This window comes from Maylandia zebra, linkage group LG23 (genome assembly GCF_041146795.1).
Source record: "Maylandia zebra isolate NMK-2024a linkage group LG23, Mzebra_GT3a, whole genome shotgun sequence".
NCBI lineage: Eukaryota > Metazoa > Chordata > Actinopteri > Cichliformes > Cichlidae > Maylandia > Maylandia zebra.
In genome coordinates this window covers 3519491-3542996 of record NC_135188.1, presented here as the reverse complement: position 1 = coordinate 3542996, position 23506 = coordinate 3519491, and the positions used below count along the sequence as shown (strand labels likewise).

At 40.5% G+C, this 23506-nt stretch overlaps 1 protein-coding gene across 3 annotated transcripts in view; it reads right to left on the bottom strand.

Annotated features, from left to right (window-relative positions):
• Window positions 1-23166, bottom strand: part of rxrgb (retinoid X receptor, gamma b) — a 29984-nt gene extending 6818 nt beyond the window's left edge. Inside the window, exons 1-2 of one of the 3 annotated variants that reach the window (XM_012920190.2) lie at window positions 23049-23166; window positions 2013-2248 (exon numbers count right to left, since the gene is read on the bottom strand). In XM_012920190.2, the coding sequence (XP_012775644.1) occupies window positions 2013-2248; window positions 23049-23064 (252 nt within the window). In that variant the 5' untranslated portion in view covers window positions 23065-23166. Of the gene's footprint in view, window positions 1-2012; window positions 2249-10807; window positions 10993-16574; window positions 16812-23048 lie in introns of those variants that run through there. The other 2 variants (XM_012920189.4, XM_004555022.6) reach the window with 2 other exon arrangements.
• Window positions 23167-23506: the final 340 nt, after the last annotated feature.

The following is a 23506-nucleotide window of genomic DNA, read 5'->3' as shown; positions in this document are numbered from 1 at the left end:
CGCACCTGATCCCAAGGAACCCCACGAGATATACGAGTAACTCCCAAATATGGTACATCAAGACTCCAAACCACTAAGTATGGCCAATTTAGAAATAATGTGTAATATAATATGTTTCCCAAAAAAAGAGCAACAAGTTAAGCCTCCTTTGATTTCTTCATATCTGCTTCTTTCTCTTCTTATCATCGTCCAGCCTGTCGATCCTCTCTCAGAGAGACACATGGAAAGCATATTTGCTTGATCTCCAGATTCCAACCAGAAAAAAACAAGCCTGGCCTACATATACCTTGTAGTATATGATGCAGCATGATATACAGTATCGGACATCCTTCTGACAGATCCTATCACTTATTTACAAAGTGCACTCTCAATATTCTCCAATGGCAGTCTGAATTTGGGACTCTATATCCATGAATTTGCAGCAGAGACCATCACACAAGAGTGTTTCTTTTTGCCGTCATTCAGTTTAATGTCAGCATGCTGGCTGCCTGCAGGGAGGCGGTCACACCCTAAATAAGCTTTCAGCAACAGCGTGCTCGCTTATTGGCGTGTCTGTAGTGAGCAGCTATTCAGCGTAGCATAGAGTTTTCATAATTAATTTTGCATGATCTAAAAAAATAAGTGTTTTTAAACTGTCGTTTAGACAACATGCAGCTTTACACAGACAACAGGATGCTGTAGAAAACGGCTACGAGCACTGCATATGGATTATTGATGCTTCATACATTTTTTATTCAACACATGGTATGAAGAAAATACTGCATGAGACATGCAAGGTTTACTGAGTGATGCACGTGTTTGTTTTTTAAATCTATATGTAAAGATTTCTGTAAAATGAAATTGATTTTTTTTGAGTAAATTTTTGCTGATTGATGAATTCATTAAATCGCTGATTATTTAACTGATCAGAAAATCAGTTATCAGCTACTCCAAAGCAAATGTGATGATGTAAAACAAAGTCAGTCACAATCATCCAAATAAATCAAATTTACACATCATTTCTCCTTGTAATTAAAATAATGATTTCATGTTGCCTCATGTTGCTAACACTGTCATGTTCGTAATCTTCACTCCATGAAAAACATACATTACATGATAAAAAACCTGCCAGCAGCTTTGTTTTTGGCATGCAGCAAAAAAGCCAAAATCTCTATCATAAAATGTATATCATCGCCTGCTATTCCCAACAGCACGGTCCTGAATCTAGCCTTGAAAGCACCATGTGCATCCAAACATCTTTGTTTCTGTTTGTATGGCTGACTGTCAAATCACTGAGCTTAAAAAGTGCAACAGAGCTCCTGTGACGTAAAGAGCCTTGGTATTATTAGTATATGCCTAAATGAGCACATAAAAGTAAAACAAATAAATAGAAATATCCGCAAAGGAAGAAGGAGAAACCAGGAAAAATTAGGCTGCCCTTTCTCCGTCTTTCAGGAATCCATTAATAGTCATACTGTGTCTTATATGTCCAATTCTATGAGTGTAGTAATTCAGAACTCATGGATGACCTTTAGGGAGAAAAGTTTAAAGGTCAGCAGAAGGGTAAAAGAGTGAGAGTAAAGCCAAGCTATGCCTGCCAAACACATTGGATATGGCTAACCTTCAAAGTCCTGTCTGCTGGAGGAGATCCCAAGCAATAAAGGCACATGACCACCGAAAAACATGTTATTTAATACATGTGCACCTTGCCAAAAGTAACAGTTCTAGCAAGTAGTATTTGCATTCTTCACTACCTTAAAACACACAAACTCTGCTTCAAAACACATTCTCTGGCATTTCCAAATGGGGTTCTGAGTGGTGCATTTTTTTTTTTTTACTTACCTGCCTTAAGAGTTCGCTTTGACAGAGAATGGTGAAAGAAGAACAAACATTTCAAATATAAATGCAAAAATAATAATAATCCTGTCATGATAATTTCATGGATACATAAAAGCAACTTTATACTCGAGCCATTTAGGGAAATAACAATTCATTGTTATCTTCTGACGACCAAACACCCCCACATGTCTCACCTGTGGACTGCTGAGTGGTCCGAAGTTCATGTTGGGAGTAGACTGCAGCGATACAGAGGGCGAGCCCAGGGAAGATGTAATAACTGGATAGGGAGAGGCCAGGCCGTTCATTGGTGAGCCCAAGGTGGACATGGGGGACGGTAAGGGCCTGGAGGTGCTGATGACTGATGGGTGACCCACCATGCTGCCCATCAAAGGGGGGTGGGAGTGGGCTGTACTCATCGGCCCTGTAGAGTCTGGAAAGGAAGAAGGTGCATGTTGAAAAGAACAAGCAAATACTTTGGATTTAGGAGTTAGGAATAAAAGAATTAGGAAGGTACACCTACACAAACAAATGCATCCATGCTACCACACATGCTTTCTTTGCGAAGTTGTACTTTGAGCAGACACTATCTAAAGCCACTTGAACAGCAGACTATTCAAAGGCGATTCTAATATTTATGTATATACACAGCGGCAGAATAACAGAAACATTATATAACCCAGTACTGTATCTCTGCTAACTTAGGTCCTAGGAAGGACCTATTAATCTGGGAATTTTGTGTATTACGAAAATCAAAATATCCACCCAAGGCCAGTTTTTAGCTGCATCCAAAATAAACTGCTTGAATCTAAAATGCATGACTTTCGGGGTATTGGGTGACAGTGTAACAAGTTTGAAACCAATACCGACTTGTCTGACTTCATGAAGCTGAACTCGACACCACAGATTTGCTGAATCACAGATACAATAGACATAAAACTAATAAACAGAGGCGAATAAATTAAAATAAAATTCAACCACATCAAACCCTTGTTAGCTATCAAGTCTCCACCAACTAGGAGAAAAACTAAATAAATCTGGCTCCACTATAGTTTGTCATTTGGTACTGAGCCGATGTGTTCAGTGTTTTTTTTCTGAAACAATATTTATAGAACGAAGACCTGAACAGTAAAGTTGTGGAGGATAAAACCAAACTGATGATCAGGATGATGCTCTACAGTCAGATGACGGAAATCAGTGGATTGTTCAAAAAGGACGTCTCTACATTACCATTAGTCATTTGATACATTTGTATAAAAATTAGCTTCAAGGTTCGAAACAGTTTAGAGGTTCCACATGAATGGATACACTAAATAATCACACTTTAAAACGTAAAGTCTAGCAACTGTCAAAATGATGATGTTATCTAATTAGAATCCAGGTTTGGGTTATATATTGTTGGCCAGTGGTGCCATGTGTCCTTTTGGAGTGTAAATTTAGCGACACAGAGTGAAGCCCATCTGATTTTGGTCACAGGATGCTGACTTTGCTCAGCGGCCATTGATGTAAACTGACAGGCTGGCATTTACATAGATGACCTACTTAGAAAAGCTGTCAGTCAGCTGGGTAACAGGGCATGGTGTGTAATTTCATGCATGTGTTGTAGCTGCGAGTAATACAAATTCAGCAAATACCATCATATACATATGGTGTGTACGAGCAAGAGACCAAGACACATCTTTACACAAATGCCAAAGGCTATCATAATACAGACAGATGCAATAAGCAGTACCCCTCTGGGCTAATGGTGATGACTCAACGACGCGAACAAAACTGGGCTTTCTTGAGTAAAATGCTACTGATGAAGAGTGACAGACCACCATATGCACATAAATATTTGGATAAGCCTGCAGAAGTTTTGGCTTTTTTGTCAGTGTATATCCCCTGCCTCCATTTACACACACAAACACACACACAAACTCAGCGTGATACTGGGCTTTGCACCACTGTTCTTAGTTAAATGTCACATTCTTGTGTCCCATGTGCGTCTATAAAGCTGGGTTGTGGCATGATTGCACAGACACGCAATGAACAGCACCTGTGTTTTGGGTTTCTTATAATCTTCAAAGTCCTTTTTTTTTTTCCTGAATCAAAGCTGAACCGGGTGCCCGGAGAGAGCCCCAAGGGAGGGTTTGATGTCTTTTTGTCACAACTACTAATAACCTAGATCTCCAATGTCAAAAAATACACTTATTTAACTTAAAAGTTGAAAGTTTAAAAGATGATTATTGATTGTGCACTTTCCAACAGATAAGAATGGAGTCTTTTATCACTTGAAAGTTCATTTAGTAGAGATTCATGGTTGTAAACAAATCTGAGTTGCTAAAAATACTGTAAATAACAAGAAAATGCTAGTGATCAATTAAAATCATGAGTCAAAAACAGCGTGACTACAGCATGACCCTTGAGATGCTGGAGATTAGCTGGGCAACAAGAGCTCCATGAGTCGATTTGTTTGCTTGGTTTATTGTGAAGTCTCATTTAACACAATAAATTGCAGGTTCTAGCTTCTCAAAAGTGAAGAATTTGATGCTTCCCCCTTTCTTATGTGACAGTAAACTGATTATGTCCAAGGATTGCGGGACTGTTGACCAGACAAAACAAGACATCTAGAAAAATCTTGCGAGATTTAAAAGAAGGGAAAGGGACATTTTCACCATTTTAAGAATGATTTACCACAGAAAAGATTCTGACAACTAATCAACAGTTCAAAAAAAAAAAAAAAAAGGATCAGCTATGACCTAGACCTCGCTGTGACTAGTCTGTGTGATAATCTTAAATCTAAAGAGCCATCTCAGCTCCTCCTGTATGTCATAATTGCACAAAATCTGAATTGTATGTACTTGTCAGCACTCTTTCAAAAGCATGTTCTTTTTCCTGACTTAAATTTATTTAGTGCATTTTAGATTTCACCAAAAATATCAGCCTAAAACAAGAGTTTTCCTGCTCCCACTGAATGAAAACATCCTATACATATGGTTTGGTCTGTAATTATGATTTCTAATCTCTGCTTTTGAAGTTCGCATCATCTTATTTATTTTGAATTTCATTGCTGTCATCGCTTTTTCTGCAGGCCCCTTTACTAACATGGTCACTGTGACTTGAAATGGAACACACAAATATAAATTAAACTTGGTTTTCCTTATCTGATCTGATAAAAATGTGTCAAAATTGCTAAACGCTAATGCTGCTAATCTGTTTGTTTATCTGACTCTGGGGGAAAAACTGTCACAATTTGTTTTTGACCTTTTAGACCTGAAAAAGTTTGACTTCAGTTTTAAGGCTTTACTCAGAGCAACTTGTCAAACATTTTGAAACAGTTTTGAAATGTTGCTGTGATATTTAACCTTTAGCACCCACTTATACCACATTAAAGGAAATGGTGACTGAGTAATGAAAGACCATTGCGCTGAAATATGAAGAAATTGTGAAAAAGGGAATAATGTCATGTTGTCGGGCTGGACGCAGCACTTTCTGCACAAAGACACACAGTAAGACACAGCTGGCCATTCACTCCCTCTCTGTACGCAAAGGAACAGATGTTGTGCAACTTCCTGTTTAGCAGTGAAACTATATCCTCCACCCCCTTCTTTACTCGCCCACTTTCTCCAGCCCTCCACAAGTGATCCCTGGCAGGCAGAAATGGATTGGGGCCTTCCTCTCTCTCCCACAGAGCTGAATGGATAAAAGAAATATACTTCACACTCCAGGCTGTTACAAAATGCACTACATAGATTGAAATTCAACTATGTGGCATTGTTCCCAACTTTCCCGAGTGCATTTTCATCCAATCAACACTCTTATGTAATAGACGTCCACTGTACAACATGTTCTGTGTCTGATTTCGTGCAATGGCCCCTCTTTTATGTGCATGACAAATTCCCTTTGGGGTTCATAAAGATCCATTCTATTCTAGTACAGAGTGGGAGATATGGCAACAGGGTACTCCAGCAGCCAATAGTTTAGCAACATGCTCTGAAGACCAACAAGACTAGATGTAAAAGATAATATGAGGATGAAAATATGGAGAGAAATGAAAAGTAAAGTAGGTAGATCGGTGGATAGATCGGTGCAGTTCTATTTGTGACCTGAATGTTCAGATTTCCTGCTTGTCTGGAGACAGGGTCCGTTTAAACTCTGAAAAACAACATACATGTTTGACACAACACTAACGACAAATCTTCGCCCAGACCTGAGTGTGTTCGTGGCTGCATTACACAGGGGAAAAGAAAAGCACACGGACAGTCAGCTGGTGGGATGCCTAAAAGGGAATTGCTAGAGAGGTGAACATGCTTTGGGAAGGGCGTGTGCGAGTTTTGTGTCCGTGTGTAAGAAGGCCAACATGCTCAGTGGAGGAAGCACAAATGGGCCCCGAGCGGCTCAAAGAAGCCTATCCTTGAATGACCCGCCTCAACTGGCAGTCCAATCTAAGTCACTTGCACAACAAAGACTCTTAAATGCACAGACTATATTTGACCATAATCCATCCATTCATTTCGTGGCACAGAAATGTACGTTAGCAGTCTGCAGCATTCACAAATATGTCGTTTGACTTTTCCCTCTCAGTCTTGTCTAAACCTATGCAACGCTTCAGCAACTCAAGCATCTATCTGAGAGCAAACAGAGCAGTGAAGGGCACCTTTGAACACTAGTGTCGCAAATCAAAGGTCACTTGTTACCAAACTCCTGAGCCAAGTTCAAAAGAGTTTTCTGTCTGCAGCAGCGCAGGTCTCTACTGATCGTTCCCAGAAATTACTGCACTGAGGGCGGATGCAGGACTCGCACAATAACCTGCTAAAATGCAGCTTGATCTGACTTTGCGATGAAAGGCTCCTAAAAATTGACCCAGTGTAAATCACAGCTACTTTTAGCAAGAAATGTAACCCATAGAGTTTTACAGCACATCAGCCTATTTTCATATTAGCTCCCTTTTGATATGCTTATTGTGTTTGAAAGATCTTTGAATGTAGAGTGATTGCACAGTTATCAACAATAACAAACCAATCGCGGTAGACTCTTTGATTCTTTTTGCTGTAGTCTTTGGAAAATTGGGATTAGTACTTTTTGCCTCCAAGGCATTTTTATAGACTAACCACTTAACCAGACCAGTGAATACTAACAATAATTCTTAATATGACCTTTACTGAGCTTAACAACATCACATTATTCTGTTCCCTTGCATGCAAAAGATTCAAACATCCTCATCAAACTGCCTCTGCTGTGTCAGATGATCATATTTACTTTGAAAGCCAAAGGAAGGAATACCCAAAGCCACAAATACATCACATTGATCTGATGATCAACAGGTTTAAAAAAAACATCACAAACCACAAACCCTCTAAATCCCTTGCAGTTAATTACTGGGTTGTAACTGGATGGAGCGCTGCACTGAGTAGTAATTCAATAAGACCAAACTAATAATATCTCCCGTCTGGAGAGCAGACCAGCACTGGGAGTGCACAGTGAGGGGATGACGGGGTGGGAGCAGCAGGAGCAGCACTCCTAAATGACAACATAAACTTCAAAATCTATCACATGAACCCCAACAAAAAGGAATCCTCAGCATGTGCATGGATTCGTTCAATAACCGTCTACTCTATATGTGTTTTTATGCAAAATGAGTTAAAGTCTGTAGATGACAGTGCCGTGACCAAATGACATAGAACAGAATGCATCCTAAAGTAATCAGACGGACAGCCTGAGGAGCTCATTAGATTCAGTGAACATGTAATTAAGAAATCTCCGCGCTGCCAGTCCGGCTCATTTGCGCTGGCTGCAAACCATCACACTCACTCCTTGCATGCGCACATACTCGCTCACACTAAAAGAGGGGGGGAGAAACCCCCCCTCAAATTGTCTGCACACACCAGCATAAAAATCACCACCCTTTTAACATTCATTTCTTGACTAAATGAGGTTGATATCTGATCAATTGTGTCAGTAAATCCTCTTATCCCCGGGTAAGTATGTGCAGCTCAGCAGGCCAGCTGTCAAGAAGGTGGGAGGCCCGGGGAGGAGGGGACTGAGAGCCGAATAGACCCAGGGAGGAAGAAGGTAGCAACGGATGGCTGGCTGGATGGCTGGGGGAGGGCACTGCTCTCCTTCTCTTCCCAGCCCTCATGACTGCACTAACACTACCACCACACACTCCTAATCGCCCCGCCTGTGCGAGGACATTAGATCATGAGTTGAGAAAAGCCCCTGTTTATTTTCTGCACAGCTGTGATTTTAGGAGATACGAATGGTTGCTGGTGATAGAAAATAAAGATACAGTCCACTGTTACATAAGCAGCACTCTGTCCAAAGCTGCTTCAAGGACACCTGTTCCATTTTCGTACTGCTTTGTCAGCCAAAATTAATACCGCTCATTTTACAAGCAGAACAGATGTTACAGCTGTGTATCATTCCTGTCTTGCTGGAAACATAAAGAAAAGTGTGTGTGTGTGTGTGTGTGTGGGGGGGGGGGGGGGGGGGGGGGGAGTTGTGTCCATAAAGGCTTACGGCTGTGACAACATAAAGGCTTCAGATAGCAAACCTCTCTGACCCCAAATTCTGCCCTGTGAAACCCTCCAGTGAAATCAAATATACTTCTGAACAGAAGAGGAATAAACTCTTTCCCCCATTTCTTTCAGTTTCCCTATAGCAAGCATTCATACAAGCAAAGCAAATTGTTTGGAAAGTACATATATTGTTTTCCCACAGGCAGACCACATTTGTAGTTCTCTTGAATCAAACACAGACCTGCCACTTTTGTTTTTTGGGGGGTTTTTTAAACACAGGCCCACAGAGAATCGATGAGCCCATAACTGAGTCAGGGATAAGATAAAGACTGTTTTGCAAGTGATAAAAGTTTGGAACTTAAACAACACGAGCTAACACAGAACAGGCTGACCAAGCAGTCCTGGAAAACAAACAAACAGCTGGGCCGAAAGTCCCAATGCAAATCGGGCATCCGCCCTTTTGGCTTCGCCTGCTGAGGTAACTCAAATTAGTTCCTAGAAGTAGTCATTCACTGTTAAAGGGGGCAATGGAGATATAGCCATGTGCTGTTGACATGCCTAACACACACAAACCCATTCATCTCATGCTGCGACCAGGCCGACCTGACCTCGTGAACTGAAGACAGATCCTAGAAAGAGGACGACACTTACACCAGCTTTCTGGATCCTAGAAAGACAGTCGGACTTACACCAGCTTAGCAGCTAGAGTGAACACAGACAGTCTGGTCTTGGGGTACCGTATCACATGAAAAACAATGTGTTCCTTGTGGTCATATACAGAAACATAAAAAGACCAATCGGGAAATGAGAAGAAAAATGCTAAATGACAAGAAGCGAGGTAGTGATAGGATTAAGCTTCTAAGCCATAGCCATGCTAACGGCTTTGCTTTAAGTTAACTGCTAAAGTCAGGCAAGCTGCTGGTTATTCGGACATGATGCTAGGAGGTAGCACATTTAGCACAACAAAACAAAGTTTTCAAAAAGAAGGATTCGCTCCCTCAGAATAACTACACCGTACCCCTTTAACTACAAGAGGCATTTGACGATTTTCCTTTAATCTTCTAAAAATTATTCTTAGCTATGATTTACTCCACATTGCCAAAGCAACTAAAATGTGAAAATCAAACAACAGAAATATCTTTAAAGTTAACATGGGATCAAATTTATTTAAACCCAGTGCTTGGTTGCTTTAAAAGTTCCTATAAACTAATCGCTGTTTCAGACAAGGAAAATCATTATGAAACCATATGGTGGCTCCGGTTTAATGCCACATCTATCAATTTGTACTGGACTGTTGAAAAACATGCAAAACTGCCAGCATTTATTAAGCTATAGTCCTGTTGTTTGTTTAAGTTTTATTGAATTGCTCCTGATACTAAATAGGCAACACTGTATTTCATCAACATAGCTGAAGCTCAGCATAATATGGATTTAATCACAGCTTTGTCGAATGTCCTGCGGTGCTTTTAATGAATGATCAGAACAGAAAGAGCCAATAATAAGCATAACCATGAACATAAAACACTTGGACTGCCAGGTTTGAAAGTCGGTATTAGACTATATTACTGTCCTCAGACCATACTTCCACCCAGGCCAAGAAAATCCACTGAACAACTTTAGTATTTTCAGAAGAATTTGTTTCTCAAGGACACTCAAAAACACGAGGGTGCTCTAAAATGCACAATTTGCAGATATACATATTCTCTAGACAGAGAAGCCACTTAATGGCTCACACCAATGCTTCCCACACCTCTTCAGGAAGGATAGAAAGGAGAAAAAAAAAAGGAAACAAACACATCACTGAGGCTGTTGATGGAAAGGTGACAGGCAGTGTGACACAAATGGAGAAAGAAAGCGTGATGAAGAGGGCTAACAGGAAGGGACAAGTGTTGAGAGATAAAGAGACAGTGAAGGACAAGGCAAAGAGAGCTGGAAGCATCCTTTTAAACTGAGTGACAACCCCGCTGAACTCATCTGAGAATTCAAGTGAGTCACTAGTTCTAGATCCCGATCTCCAACTGGAAAACCTTGTACCTGCCACAACTTGTTAAAATGACCCAGTGATGATAAAGGAACTAATCTGTTAGCAGAGAATATCCTGGAAATAGATTTAAAGATGCAGTTCCTTGTTTAAAAAAATAATTAAATGTTTTGTTATTTTTTAGCAAGGGATATATACAACATGGGTGAGAGAAGAATATATATAAAAGAAAAAAAAAACGGGTTTAACGATCTGCAGATGCAATTGCCATGAGAGTTGTTGGTGTCTCCTCGGAAGAAAGAAATTCAAAATAACTTCATCAAAGAGTGCACAGGGATTAGAGGCATTACTCAAATGCATCTGTGCACCACGAGCTTTTCGTGCTCAAGCTTCACTTCTGTTGAAACCCACAGAAGAGACGCGTTGCATCGGAATGATTCCACACACACACACACACACACACACACACACACACACACACACACACAAAAAACAAAACCCAGCTACTCACAGTGACCATAACCTATTTCCGTTCCAGGGCTGCCCCCACTTCCAGGTGATGCCACTGGATGCCACATGTCTTCAGGCCCTAATGGTAGCGCTGGAAGAACACGAGTCGCTCAGGACCAGGTGTCAGACTCAAAGTGCTGGCTTGGTGGATGCTCAATCGAGCACTTTTCAGAGAAGAACGGGACGGAAGGGTCGGCATGTAGAGGGAGGGATGGGGGGGCCTCCGTGAAGAGCAAAAGAGGCGGAGTCCAACAGCGCCGGTTATAGGATTACCCAGATTATCCTTCCCCAGAGATCAATCCCACAGGAACTGTTTGCTGCCCGACTGCAGCACAAATCAGCTCCTCTACCGCCCACTCAACTCATGTTTCTCCTCTCTCTTTATCTCCCCCTCTATCTATACAGAAACACCTGTTGTAGTGGTACAACCAGGAGGTCTGGCCAGAGGGGGGCGCGGTTGGGGAAGGTCATGGTGGAAGGGGTTGTCTAAAAGTACAGTACAACCAGACGTTTCCAATTACTTCCTCTAAAAAGGGTTCAGGGCTAAAGAGCAAGGGAAGACAGTATGAAGACACTAATACAGTCCAAAGGTTATTATATGTCAGTAACATTTCTTCACTACGTTCTCCTTGTTTTTTTTAAACATCACAAATTCTCTTTCTGTTTTGCAGGTTTTATAAATGACGTGTGTTGAGTGGGTGACAAGAAGTGGTCAGAGGTTGAAGTTCTATTTTGTCTTGCCAAAAATAACTTAACACCATATCACGCTGTGAAATAACTGTGCCAGCATACAAGCTTAAAGGTATTGTTAGCAGCATGTTCAGTTGAGTCGCCTCTGTGAATATGTTCGTGTGTTTAACAAGTGTGATAGCATTCCAGGAAGTCAGGAATTGTCTTTTTTAGGTGCTCTAGGATAGCCAGGAAAACACAGGGCAAAGTGAAAATCCAGATGCACACACAGGCCAAAAATATAACTTAAAGGCAGCGAGGAACAATACATGAGAAATCCTGAGGGAAGCTAAATAAACCATGCAGAGATGGATTTGATCTGCAAAAGTAACCCTTGGTGGAAGACTGCGTCTACTGTAGCAGGCTTTTAAATCAGGTAATAATTTTTAGACTTAAAAATATGAATGCAAGAAGTAGATGTTCTACTTGTTTAGTGATGACAGAGGCAAGGCAACATGTTATTATCACCACAAAATAGACCAACCCGTAAATGTTAAAGTGTTCCTTCTAATTTATCCTTCTTCAGATATTCAAACTGAGATATGGCACCAGAAACTTCCCATTTCTTGTGTCCATCCATTTGCCTTACACAACTCAGAGCCTTCTTGCGCAGACTACCCAGCAAGTGATTGGATCGACTACACAGTGTTTAAAGGAGAACCACTAGTAACCATATACTCTCAGTGACACTCGTTTGGCTTTGTCCTCCTCCTGTGACTCAGCGGCCCGACACATAAGAGGAGAACATGACGGAAGAGGAGAAACGCTAGCGTCTCTTTAAGAAATCCCAGAGGGAGAAATTAAAATAATGCAATCCTTCTGAAAAGCACGCTGTGTTATATTAGTGTGTCATGGCCCACATAAAATACATGAAATTAACCCCGAGAGCCATAATTAGTAATCACAGATGTATTATGGTTTGTTAAGGCGCGGGAAGAAGATAATTGGCAGCCCTAAATTTAGGCTACATTCTTAAATCTAAACTTCTAATAATGTAATCAGCGTACTGTCCCCTCAGGAGAAAGGTTTCCTTATGGCCTGCTCTCCCTGCCGGTAGTGATTTCTGACAGCACTGAGGACATAATCATGTGGCATATTCAGCTGTGTAGACATTTATAGGAAAATACAGTGGAAAAGCAGAAAAGAGAAGGGAAATTATGCTACATTAATGTGTGCTTCTGCTACATGTTGATGCTCTGTAGAAGTGAGACAGGAGCAGCACACTAAAATGGCACTCTCAAAGCATTAAAAATAACCAAGCGAGGTTTCCAGCATGTTCTTCATGGAGAGGTTTAATGAGATCTAATGTTCTTAGCTGCTACCTGTTGCTGCTATTTGTGCACCCACAGGACAAAAAAAGCACCATGAGAAATATTTTGGCTGCTCAGTCAAACTAGCATCTATTGAGTTATGAACTTGGGCTCATTAATCACACTCCTATAATAGTATAAATGAGTTCCACAGTGCTTAAACTTTCAAAGCCTGTGCTTGTTTTGGAACTGACTCCACATACATTATTCTGTCAACATGGGAACACATCAGCTAGTCTGCCGACTTAAAAGCCAACGGCCAATTTTCGCAGCTTCCTGTGTGGCGAGGATATCCAAACAGCGGATACTGGAAATCCGGGTCAAACCTTCCTGTTCATTTCACAGGTGATTGTATGCACACAACTGAAGAAAATGTTTAAAAGTTATTGAAATGCAAACAAAGTTGCCTGAACGTGATTGGTGAGAAGAACTTGGGGCTACAAATGTAAAGCTAAGAAACTTCCAGCACCTTTGCCTACAGAGTCAGTTTACAACTCTGTCTAAAAATGTGCCTAGAACTCAAGGTTATGGCTTCTATATGCCTGTTTTGTGCAAATACCAGTAAATACTTAACTGCAATTATGAATGACAAAGAAAGACAAAACAAAGAAATAATTCACATCATGCACGTAGTAAACTAGGGAATGTTTGGCCTATTTCCAGTGGAAGATTTTAACACACATTTAGCATTTTTTAAATTAAATTGAAAAAAAAAAAAAAACTGCACAAATCCACAAGCAGATTACTGCATTTTCACTACTGAATCCTCAAATATTTTCCTGTGTGACTATTTTCTAATTCTTATTTGATTCCATATATTTATTACTATTATTCACTGCACTCCAGCCTTTTTAGCAGAGCAGTAAGAGTGAACCACTCTGCATTTCTCAAACTAATAGTAGCACTGCTGGCAAACAGTTTTCTATCAATTAAGTAATCAAGTAATGTTCCCTCTAGGAATAATATTGCAGATGCATCAACAGCTTTAGTTCTGTGTGCGCAGGTGCAACTTAAAGCTTGCACACACTGAGAAGTGCTGTTGCAGGAAATGACAATTTATTGAATATCAGATGGAAAAAGGAGCCAGATGTTAAGATGCCTTCCAAGCAGTGAACAAATTAAAAACTCAAATTAGATAGGTTGTTGAAATCAGAAATAGCTCAATGCATCTCATAACTAAACATTGCTTTAGCACATGAGCCTTTGAAGGTTCTCTGCTTGATTAAAGCTGGAATTAAATCAAGGATTTGACCTTCTTCACTAATGACTAATTACTGGCAATTAGCCCAGAGAATGGCCTCTTTTTGCCCCCTCTTTTCCCTCATCCTGCTCTCACAATTGGCACCCACTCAAACACACAATCAAGGCAAGCTGACTATTTTACGCGGAAACACAAATACGCACACGCTCACTTAAAAAGTGCCTGAAAATAAACCTTTTGTAGGTATTGTGTGCTAATGAATGTGTGAACACAGGGGTACTTCATGTCTCAAGCTGGGATCCTTGAGCAAATACCTGCAAAGAGCCACACCTTCTCTACCTGTGTGATGTATTTAATTCTGCAGCAGTGGGAGGGGAGGAGGTTTTATTACTGCAGGGACTTGACAGTCAAAAGGTAAAACTCACATTCTTTAAGTCACGTGCCATCACGGTCACAGTCTGTTGTAAAGGAGTTACTCATACAAGCTACTGCGCAGCTGTGAAGAATAGGCATGGGTGTGTGAATGTGTGTGGGTGTCCTCCTGCTTCTGTCTGTGCGTGCACTGGGAGGTCAACTGTTGATCCCTAGGAAGTGATGAGTTTTCAAACCACCCCCCTCACCCCCATCCATCCCCTCACCCTGGTTTCAATCCAGTTCTTCTTTCTGTCATGACCTCCCTGTTGTGTGAGCCAAATAAGTTCTCACCGTCAAATTTCCCAAAATACGCGCTCATCAGCTTGTCTAGAATCACTTCCACTGATGGAAAATAAAAAAAAATGCTGAAGTGCTGAGAGAGAAAAAAAATGCTGATTCTACTTTAAGCTCCGAGCAGGCCTGCATCAAACCTGCTGAAACATAACAAGTCTGGGAAAAGCCAAGAGGAGGAAGAGGTGGATCATGAAGCAATCTGCACATAATCACCAGACTGTTTTTTTTGACTCCACACTGCTTCGCCTCAGCTTCACGCTCCTGACAGATTACAAAGGGTGACCATTTTCAAGTCAGAATACAAGTACTGTTTATGGCTCTGTTTTCGTACGTGCTTTGGTGCATCCTAAATCATAGCTGTGAGCCAACACATAGACAAAACAAGATTTGGAATGACTTTCAGTGGTTGTGGTTTTCATTTAGCTCTGTGGCTTTACTACCAACATTCAAAAGCAAATGCACCAGAAGAGGAGGATTCAGCTAATCCTGGTTTATGAGAACTACTTTAAGATTTATTCATAATACATTTTTTCATACCAAAAATTATGACTATTTCGCGTTTAAGACAGACCTCTAGCCTTTGCGGGTAGTGAGTAATGCTACAGCAGCATTACTGTGGAGAACAGACTCTCTGTTTAAACAAAGACCAATGCAATTTTGGAAAAGAACAGTGTTTAAATCGCACTGTGGAACTTCAATGCAGAAACACGATTGGCTAATATCTATTAATATCTAAATCTTAGGATGCCATTACTGCCCAATCATAACAGATCTTTAAAGAGAAAGAAGAAAGAGTTTAGCCCTGAGGGACTGCTCCATTACTTCTGTACACTGTGGGTTTCTCTCAACACACTCTCCTATCCAGATGTCATGTCATTCCCCTGGGAGCCACATTCATTATGGAAACAATACTCAGCCCCTCCAAATGGTGCAAAGATATCTGTGATAGCATAAACAGGCGGTACAGTTTTGCCTTCAAAGAGTTAGCCTGCTATTAGATTTTAAGGATAAGTGTGTGTGACTTAATGAGACTATATGCGCAAGCCTATTAGACCACATTTGGTTTCAACTAAACACTTAAATGGCACAGGGTATTTCTGTAAGTAGTGTGTCCCACGTGTTGCTCCAAGACGTCCTATTTCCTTGTCTCAGATGATTTTAAGCGGCCACAAGAAGGATAACAGAACAAATCCAATCCACTGGTTCAAGGGCAAAGTCACCGAGTCAGATCAGACTTCAGCTTTACTGAGCAAAATCACATCACGCTGTCATTCAGCTGAATATGGCCACGGCGGTGACCAGGGCGCGTCTAGCACGCTGCACTCCTTTCTACCACAAAGAGGGAGCCTATAAGTTTGTTTATCAGTGGAAATCCGCCATTCCTCTGCGCAGTTGAACGCTTTTCCCCTCTCTGGATCTGACGACCTACCCAGACCAATAAATTGTGTTTCTGTCTCAAACTGTTTAGCAAGAGACGCGCGACAAGCACCATAAATTACATAAGCGCAATTAAAGTGCCAACCTCTGACCTTGCCCGACCGGCACAGCCATGATCACCTGACTTTTGCAGTGACCGCATCTTTCGTTTCAATTCGCGCTGTTCTAACGCGATTATTTAAGAGCAAGCGTAACAACAGGATCCACACACAGCAGTTGGTGGTTAAAGTCCGAGAACACTTTCGCGCACCGCTTGCTGACTGGAGAGAGAAGACGCCATAAAACAAACGCGCTCGCCGCTGAAGTCACAACAAAATGCAGCGGCTTCGCGGGGAGCACCGCAGCAAGATCGGACCCGGGCTAAAATACGCAAGAGTACTCACTGAGGTGTAGATATGGATCATTGCTGTCCATACTGCGCGAGTTGTTGCGTCGATTTCCTACAGTCGGTGCTGCTCCGCATCCCAGCACATTCCTCTCCCAGCCCGACTGAACTCTCTCTGCAAGGCGGCTCTACACAGGGGCCCAGCGAGGGAGGGGGCGGCAAAAACAGGGCTTCTCCCAATGACAACAGTGGTCGATATCAAGCTCCAACACGATCATGACGAAACATCTCTCCTGCAGCGACACTGTGTTGCAATATTTTCATAGTAAAATGTTACTTTGGCGACAGAAAGAAAGAAATAAGGTGTTTTACAGTCTACACGTTGTCTTCTTCCTATTTATAGGCAGCGTAATCAGATCAATCTTTAATAGGCCAATGAAAATAAATCTAGTCGGTCTAGGAAGGGAATGCAAGCTGGATTTTATTGATGACAGGCGATATGTTTGGGCATGACAACCAGTTTAAATACAATAGGTAACGTTATCCTTATATTTTAAAATAATTGCTCCACTGACTTTAGAGTCTGTAGGTCTGTACTTATCTGACACAGATTCTTTAACTTCTTCTCATAAAATCACGCGATTTAAAAAAAATTAGCTTTATTATTTGCAGCCTACACACAACTCCAAAAACAAACACCTGCTTCCAGCTCCTAAATTATCCGGTTTAATCTGTATTTGGTAGGTTATTAACTCCAATTAAATATCTCATTTGGCTTTGCTTAAAGCCTATTAAATCTGTGACTACAGCCTATAACAATTCCAAATGCAAAACACTCTTTTTAATCTCCTGCCGTCTTCCTGTGAAGGGATCTCTCCAGTGTTTACCTAATTGTTTAGTGTGAGTCCTGGTCTGGGTACCCCCCCGGAGCCCCCCCACACACACCCCTGTTCACAGTGCGGGGTCATGTAGGGGTGAAGCTCCCGGTACCTCAGAAGGTTATTTAGGAGTCAAGCCGCACTGAGGCATTCACAGTCTTGAACTGCAGAGCGGGCAGACGCTCCGTCAACGCCCGGCCGCTGACCACTCAGCGGGCCTTTGGGCTGCCCCGCTAATAGGACAGGCACCCCGGCACTCCCGTCCTTGTAACAGCGACCCATAAAAGAGCACAGGAGGATGCTAACCAAGATGAATGGGATTTTTTTCTCAGCTCATTCTACACTAATCAGAGCTTTTCATTTGTTATGGCCTTGCGCCAGCCCCTCAGCGCAGCCTTCCATTAGGGCCAGATAACATATAAATTCATTAAAGTCAAACAGAGGCATTAAAATGGTCATTTGTCAGCTCTCTCTTTGTGTGTTCCTAATGGTGGCACATGGTTCAAGGCATTGAAATGATTTTGGTAGGGCTTTTTTTGCACTCTGGCTCAAAAAGGGGGGACGTGGGAATTACATATACACACACACATATATATACATATATATATATAGATAGATAGATAGATAGATAGATAGATAGATAGATAGATAGATAGATAGATAGATAGATAGATAGATAGATAGATAGATAGATATAAGAGTCTGTGTGTTTATATGTGTATTTTTTTTCTTTAATGAAAATTTTGAAATTCTAAAAACATATGTTCCTACTGGTTTTTATGCTTTATTAAAAAATAAATTCACATTATAAAAATCTGCTCAAATCCACATGTATAGTTTAAAACCTTTTTTTAATCTATCATATTTTATTTATTTATTCATTTAATTGCCTAATGTTTTATTTTGGGGATCATCTAATCCATCCATCAACTTCAGATCTCATTCCCCACCCACCCATCCTGCTCACACACACACACACCCATTCAAGCCCACTCAGTGAAGCAACCCTTTGCACTAATCCCTTTGTATTCACAGCCCCATTCCCACCAAACTGTCCTAAAGCCTAATCCTAAACCAAGCTCGACAAAGCTGGGCTACCTGCTAACAAGTCACAGTGCAGCTAAGAGGCCAACCGAAACCTTAACCAAACCGTCTGTTTAAGTCACCTTTAATCACCCCTTCGCATGCATTCATGTAAACAGCACCAGCTTATAGGTGCGTTCATTTTTTTCAGTCTTTCACCATTCTTTTGGCCCGCTTCCTGTATTTTCCCTGTTCCTTTCTGCATGTGTCCTTCTCTGGCTTCGGGATGGAAGTTCTAGCTGCGTCATCATGGGAGATGACTCTCTCCATCTGCCTCCGCAGCCATGAGCCCATCTCCATCACGCTTTATCCGAGGGACTTCCACCACCCCCACCCTCCTGGACCCCTCTTCACCATTCTGACAACCCCTGCCCCCTGCTCAATAGCCTACATAAGCCTGCGATGATAAGTGTTCTCCCTCTTTGTGCGGGTTGGGATAAGACAATGCCACAGAGCACTACAGAACATCATCCATCTCATAGCTCATCAATCTGGCAGACAAAAGATGAAATGTAGCTCAAAGTCCCTTTCGCAAAAGGGGTTTTCTCTTTGCTTAGAAGAGGCTTGTAGCCCAACTTTCTCGCTCCTTTTCACTGCTAAGTAAAGTTCTTCTCCTCATGGCCACAGAGGAGGAAAGTATGGCTGTCTTTTCATAAAACACCAGTGCATAATTACAACTGCACAAAAACCCAATCAAATATGTAGACACAATTTCAATATCAAGTGACAGATGTACTCAGTGGCAGCAAAATTATCTTTTAGGCATGAAAAGCCTGACTGGAAACATGCTGTTAACTCACTAAAGCATGAGGCCTCTGCCACATTTACAGGAATTTGTTTTGTGGTAAATGCTAATTAAAGCCTGCTGTCAAATAAATGACACCATCTACTTTTGGTTCCTTGATTAAGTTTACATTGTCTCATGGCCAGCGTGGGGCTCTTTGTTCACTCACTGTGGTCTTTGTTTTATTTATGTGTTTATTTGTTTCAGCAATACATTCCTAACAAGATACTCCTTTTATGAGTAAATGTAAATTTACTTATACAGCATTTAGATCCATGTGAACAATAGTGTGTTGTTTCACCTCTTTAACCAGCATGACAAATAACAAGAGCATCAGAATGTAACCACCAAAGCATTAACTGTAACAAATTACTGTAAACAACCAATAAATTGAGTATAGTAACGTGCTGTAATCAACTTTTTCTTCTTTTTCAGTCATCAAGTCATCTGACTCGAGTCTTGCTCTGTTGCTTGTTTCTCATCTCATCTGAGCAAAATCCTGTTAGAGAAATCATGGGCACCGTCTACATCATAGGTGTCAAACTCTGGCCCGCGGGCCAGATTTGGCCCGCAGCCTAATTACATTTGGCCCACGAAGCCATACCAAATTATTATTAGAGCTGGCCTACTGGTATTATACAGCTAATATATATATATATTGTTTAGTATTAAGCTTTGCTTGTTCTATATTCAGTTTTTCAGCAAAACGTGTTTGAGTCCATAAGAAAAGATTCATTCTTATATCTGGAGGAATAAATATATTTCAATAAATATATTGTTCCAGTTTTGAATTTTGGCCCATTGTGTATTTGAGTTTGACACCCCTGGTCTACATCTTCCGTTATTGGTCTAAATGGAGTTTATTTAACCCTGTTTTCAAAAGTGTTTTGAGGAAGCAGTACGAGAGGAAACTGTTATCTTGCATTTAAAAAAAAGAAAATGAACTGAGAGACAAGAACACAGACTGAAAACCTTTTCTGCTTAAAAAAATGGCTTTTTTTCTACTTACTGATCTACAGTACAGTGAAACATCCTAAGCTAACCCTCGTTTTCCTTTATGTTGCTAGGGAAATTAGAAGCACTTACAATGATTTATTGAAATATGTTTCAATATAAATTGAAATAAAGTATATAAGGCAAAACCAGAGTTTATGCAATTCTAAAAGGCCTGAAAGTCAATATGTGGTATGACCACCTTTATAATCCACATGGCCTGAACTCTCATAGGCAAGCTTTCTTGTAATTTCTTTAAGTAGTCTTCAGGAAAAGTTCTCCAGTTTTTTGTTTCACTTTTGTCATCTTACATTGCTTCAATAATTTTTTGGCATACATCAGCCTTTTCTACCCATTTCCCTTCCTTAAGAATGGCTTTATGACAGCCACTTCTCCACTGAGACCATATATGGTGACCCTTCAGTGAACAGTACATGGATGAGCTGAATGGCTAGCATCTCTCTGGTACTGATTTTTTTTTTGGTCCACTGTTCCTTTGTCCATTTTCCTCAGATTTAAGGAAACATTGCACACCATGCTGCAATAACAACCCGTTGTGCAATTCTAATAGCCAGTGGGAATTATTTTTATAGAGCAAAAGTACTATTTTATGTCTGTCAAGTTGTGCAGTCTTTAGCTTTTTTTTTTAATGAATTCAACTCAAGAGATGGAAACAAAGTATGTGTTTCACAGGCTGCTAATAGTAAAGTAACAAAGACTGGTTTCATAACGGGTTATTGTTTTATTCTAAGGGATTTTGTGAAGAATTAACAACAAAAAAAGCTTGTTGTGAGTGTGTTAAAGTGGGCATAATATTCAAATAACATAGTGTTCCTATTCTGCTGTGTGTTATTTATAGTGGCAACATACACTGTTTATATCAGCTGTTCATATTTGTATAAAATATATGTAACTGCTTTTCCTGTCCCAAAATTACACAGGGCACCCTTAATTATCATCATTTCTACTCTGGTGTTCATTTAAAATTACTACGAATATTTAAAAAAAAAATGTATTAAGTCTGTTTCAAACTTTAAAAAAAATTAGCAGAGCATCAGCATGAATGGTGCATTTCAGACAAAGGGAGGAGATGTGTTGTAGCAGCTTGTACACCAACAGCAGCAGCAATATGACCAAAGCCTCTAATCCATTTTACACAAATGTTCTGTTAAACCATTCAGCCAACATATCAGGTTAACCTGTTAATCTGCTCTTTGTGTCTGGCTCTCAGGGGCTTTTCTCACGATCAATATTATAAGTCCCAAACTGTCCACAGACTCCAAACAGACATGCTTGCATTGTTACCATAATCAAGACACCACAAAGTTAGCATTTTGAGTTCTGTTAATAGTAAAACCCTAGACTGGAACCATAGAGAACTATATCCTGCTAAGTAAACACAATATACTTTTAGACGTAGATGACCTCAATGTAAGTCTCCACCTTGAAGTATTAGGTTAACCAGTGGCTATTTCTTGTTGAGAGAAGCTTCAAACCAATCCAGCAGGGAATCAACCAGACCACCTCAGGTTAATCTCACTACGACCTGAAATGCCCATGAAGGATTAAGTCCAGTGTACACCTGCCGCTGATTTTTAGCACACAATGTCACTTAAAGTGACTGCGTTATTTTAAAATCACAAATTATAAACATAACTCTTAAGAGCTGATTAATTACCCGCGTTATTCAACGATACATAAATCTCTGATGCAGGACTGCTTAGAGTTTAGCTACAGAACTGATGACCCTTAACTTGTCCATATTTGCAGAGCACATTTTTAATGTCTTAACATGCTTTTTTTCCTTGTAAAATTGGAATGATTTTATATGATCTGATTTACGTCCACCTCTAAAAATAAAGTTTTACTTACAAAACTAGAAATAGGACTGAAAATGCACTCTAACATCTAGCAGAGTCTATGCGTGTCCAGCTATTATTGTAGCAGATATAATCTGTGTGAAGAGTTGTGTAGCTGTCAAGGTGTGTATGTGTGTTTTAAAAAAAAGCTTCACACCAAGATGAAATCTCTGACACTCAAGTACAGTTCACATCAGAATGGACCTGCACAGCAGCACAGAACCCCAGGAATTGGACAGAGTGGATAGATTCTGTCCATGCAATTCACACCTCCTCTGACCATTATTACAGCCAAGTTTGGTTGTCTTAAGAACGCTGCCCTATCAGTAGCTAGCTGGGGTAAAATGACCAGTCTAAACTGAGGAATCTGTCTTCAAAAAAATACCTTTATGTGTTTGTTTGTTTTTTAAAATTTCTCTCCCACAAAACTGACTCTGGCTTCAATAAGACCCAACATATGGGAAGTATCAGTGAAAATCTGGTCTGATTAGATATCACTTTTCACCTTATTTTTTGTGTTTCTGACAACTCTCATGTGACTACCATGTGCATGTGGCCTTAATGACTCATGGTGAAACATCATCATGTGCATGAGGCAAAAGGTTCCAATGCCTTGCCTCTCTGTCAAGAGGGGGGAAAGCGAGAAAGCTGGCGGTGGATGTCAACTTAAAGTAAAGAACTTTAAACTAAGACGAATTACTGGGAAGAATACACTGGTGTCTACCACAAAGCAGACTGCGTTTTGTATATACACTTTGATGAACAAGATATTTTTGTCTCTTAAATGACCCCTTATGACCCCTTGCCAAAACATTACCTTTATTTAACCATATTCGGCCAATACAGGATTTTTTCGGTTTTTTTAAAACTGCAGAAATGCAGGTGTAGTCTTTAAAATTACTAGTTTGCTTTAGAACTTAACATAAGTGACTTACTCAACTTCTGCCTCATGATCTCAGCTCCTCCGTGTCGACAGAAATCAGCGTTTGAACACTAAACATTTCACGCCGTACCGTGGAGCCTGCAGTACGATCCTGCTGCCTAGTGGCGCAGTTAGGAACCACAAGCTGCGATGTAAATTTTCCAGCAGCATTAAAACGGTTGCAATTTGTAATACTTTTAGTGTCTTTGTTTAATGTCACTGTCGCTCTCGCATTGTTTGTTGTTGTTTTTGTTCATTTTTTCTTCCTATATATGTGTGTGTGTATTTATATATATACATGTCTTACTTGTAATTCTTTTAAGATCTCTTATTTTGCTTACTGTCATTTAGATAGCTATAACTCAGTCTTCTGTTCTGTGTATCTGTTACTTTTTTTCTGTTTTGAGAATCAGAGAGCAATAAAAGAAATTATTACAATAAAATTCCCAGCTGCGCGCCCATGCTCGCTGC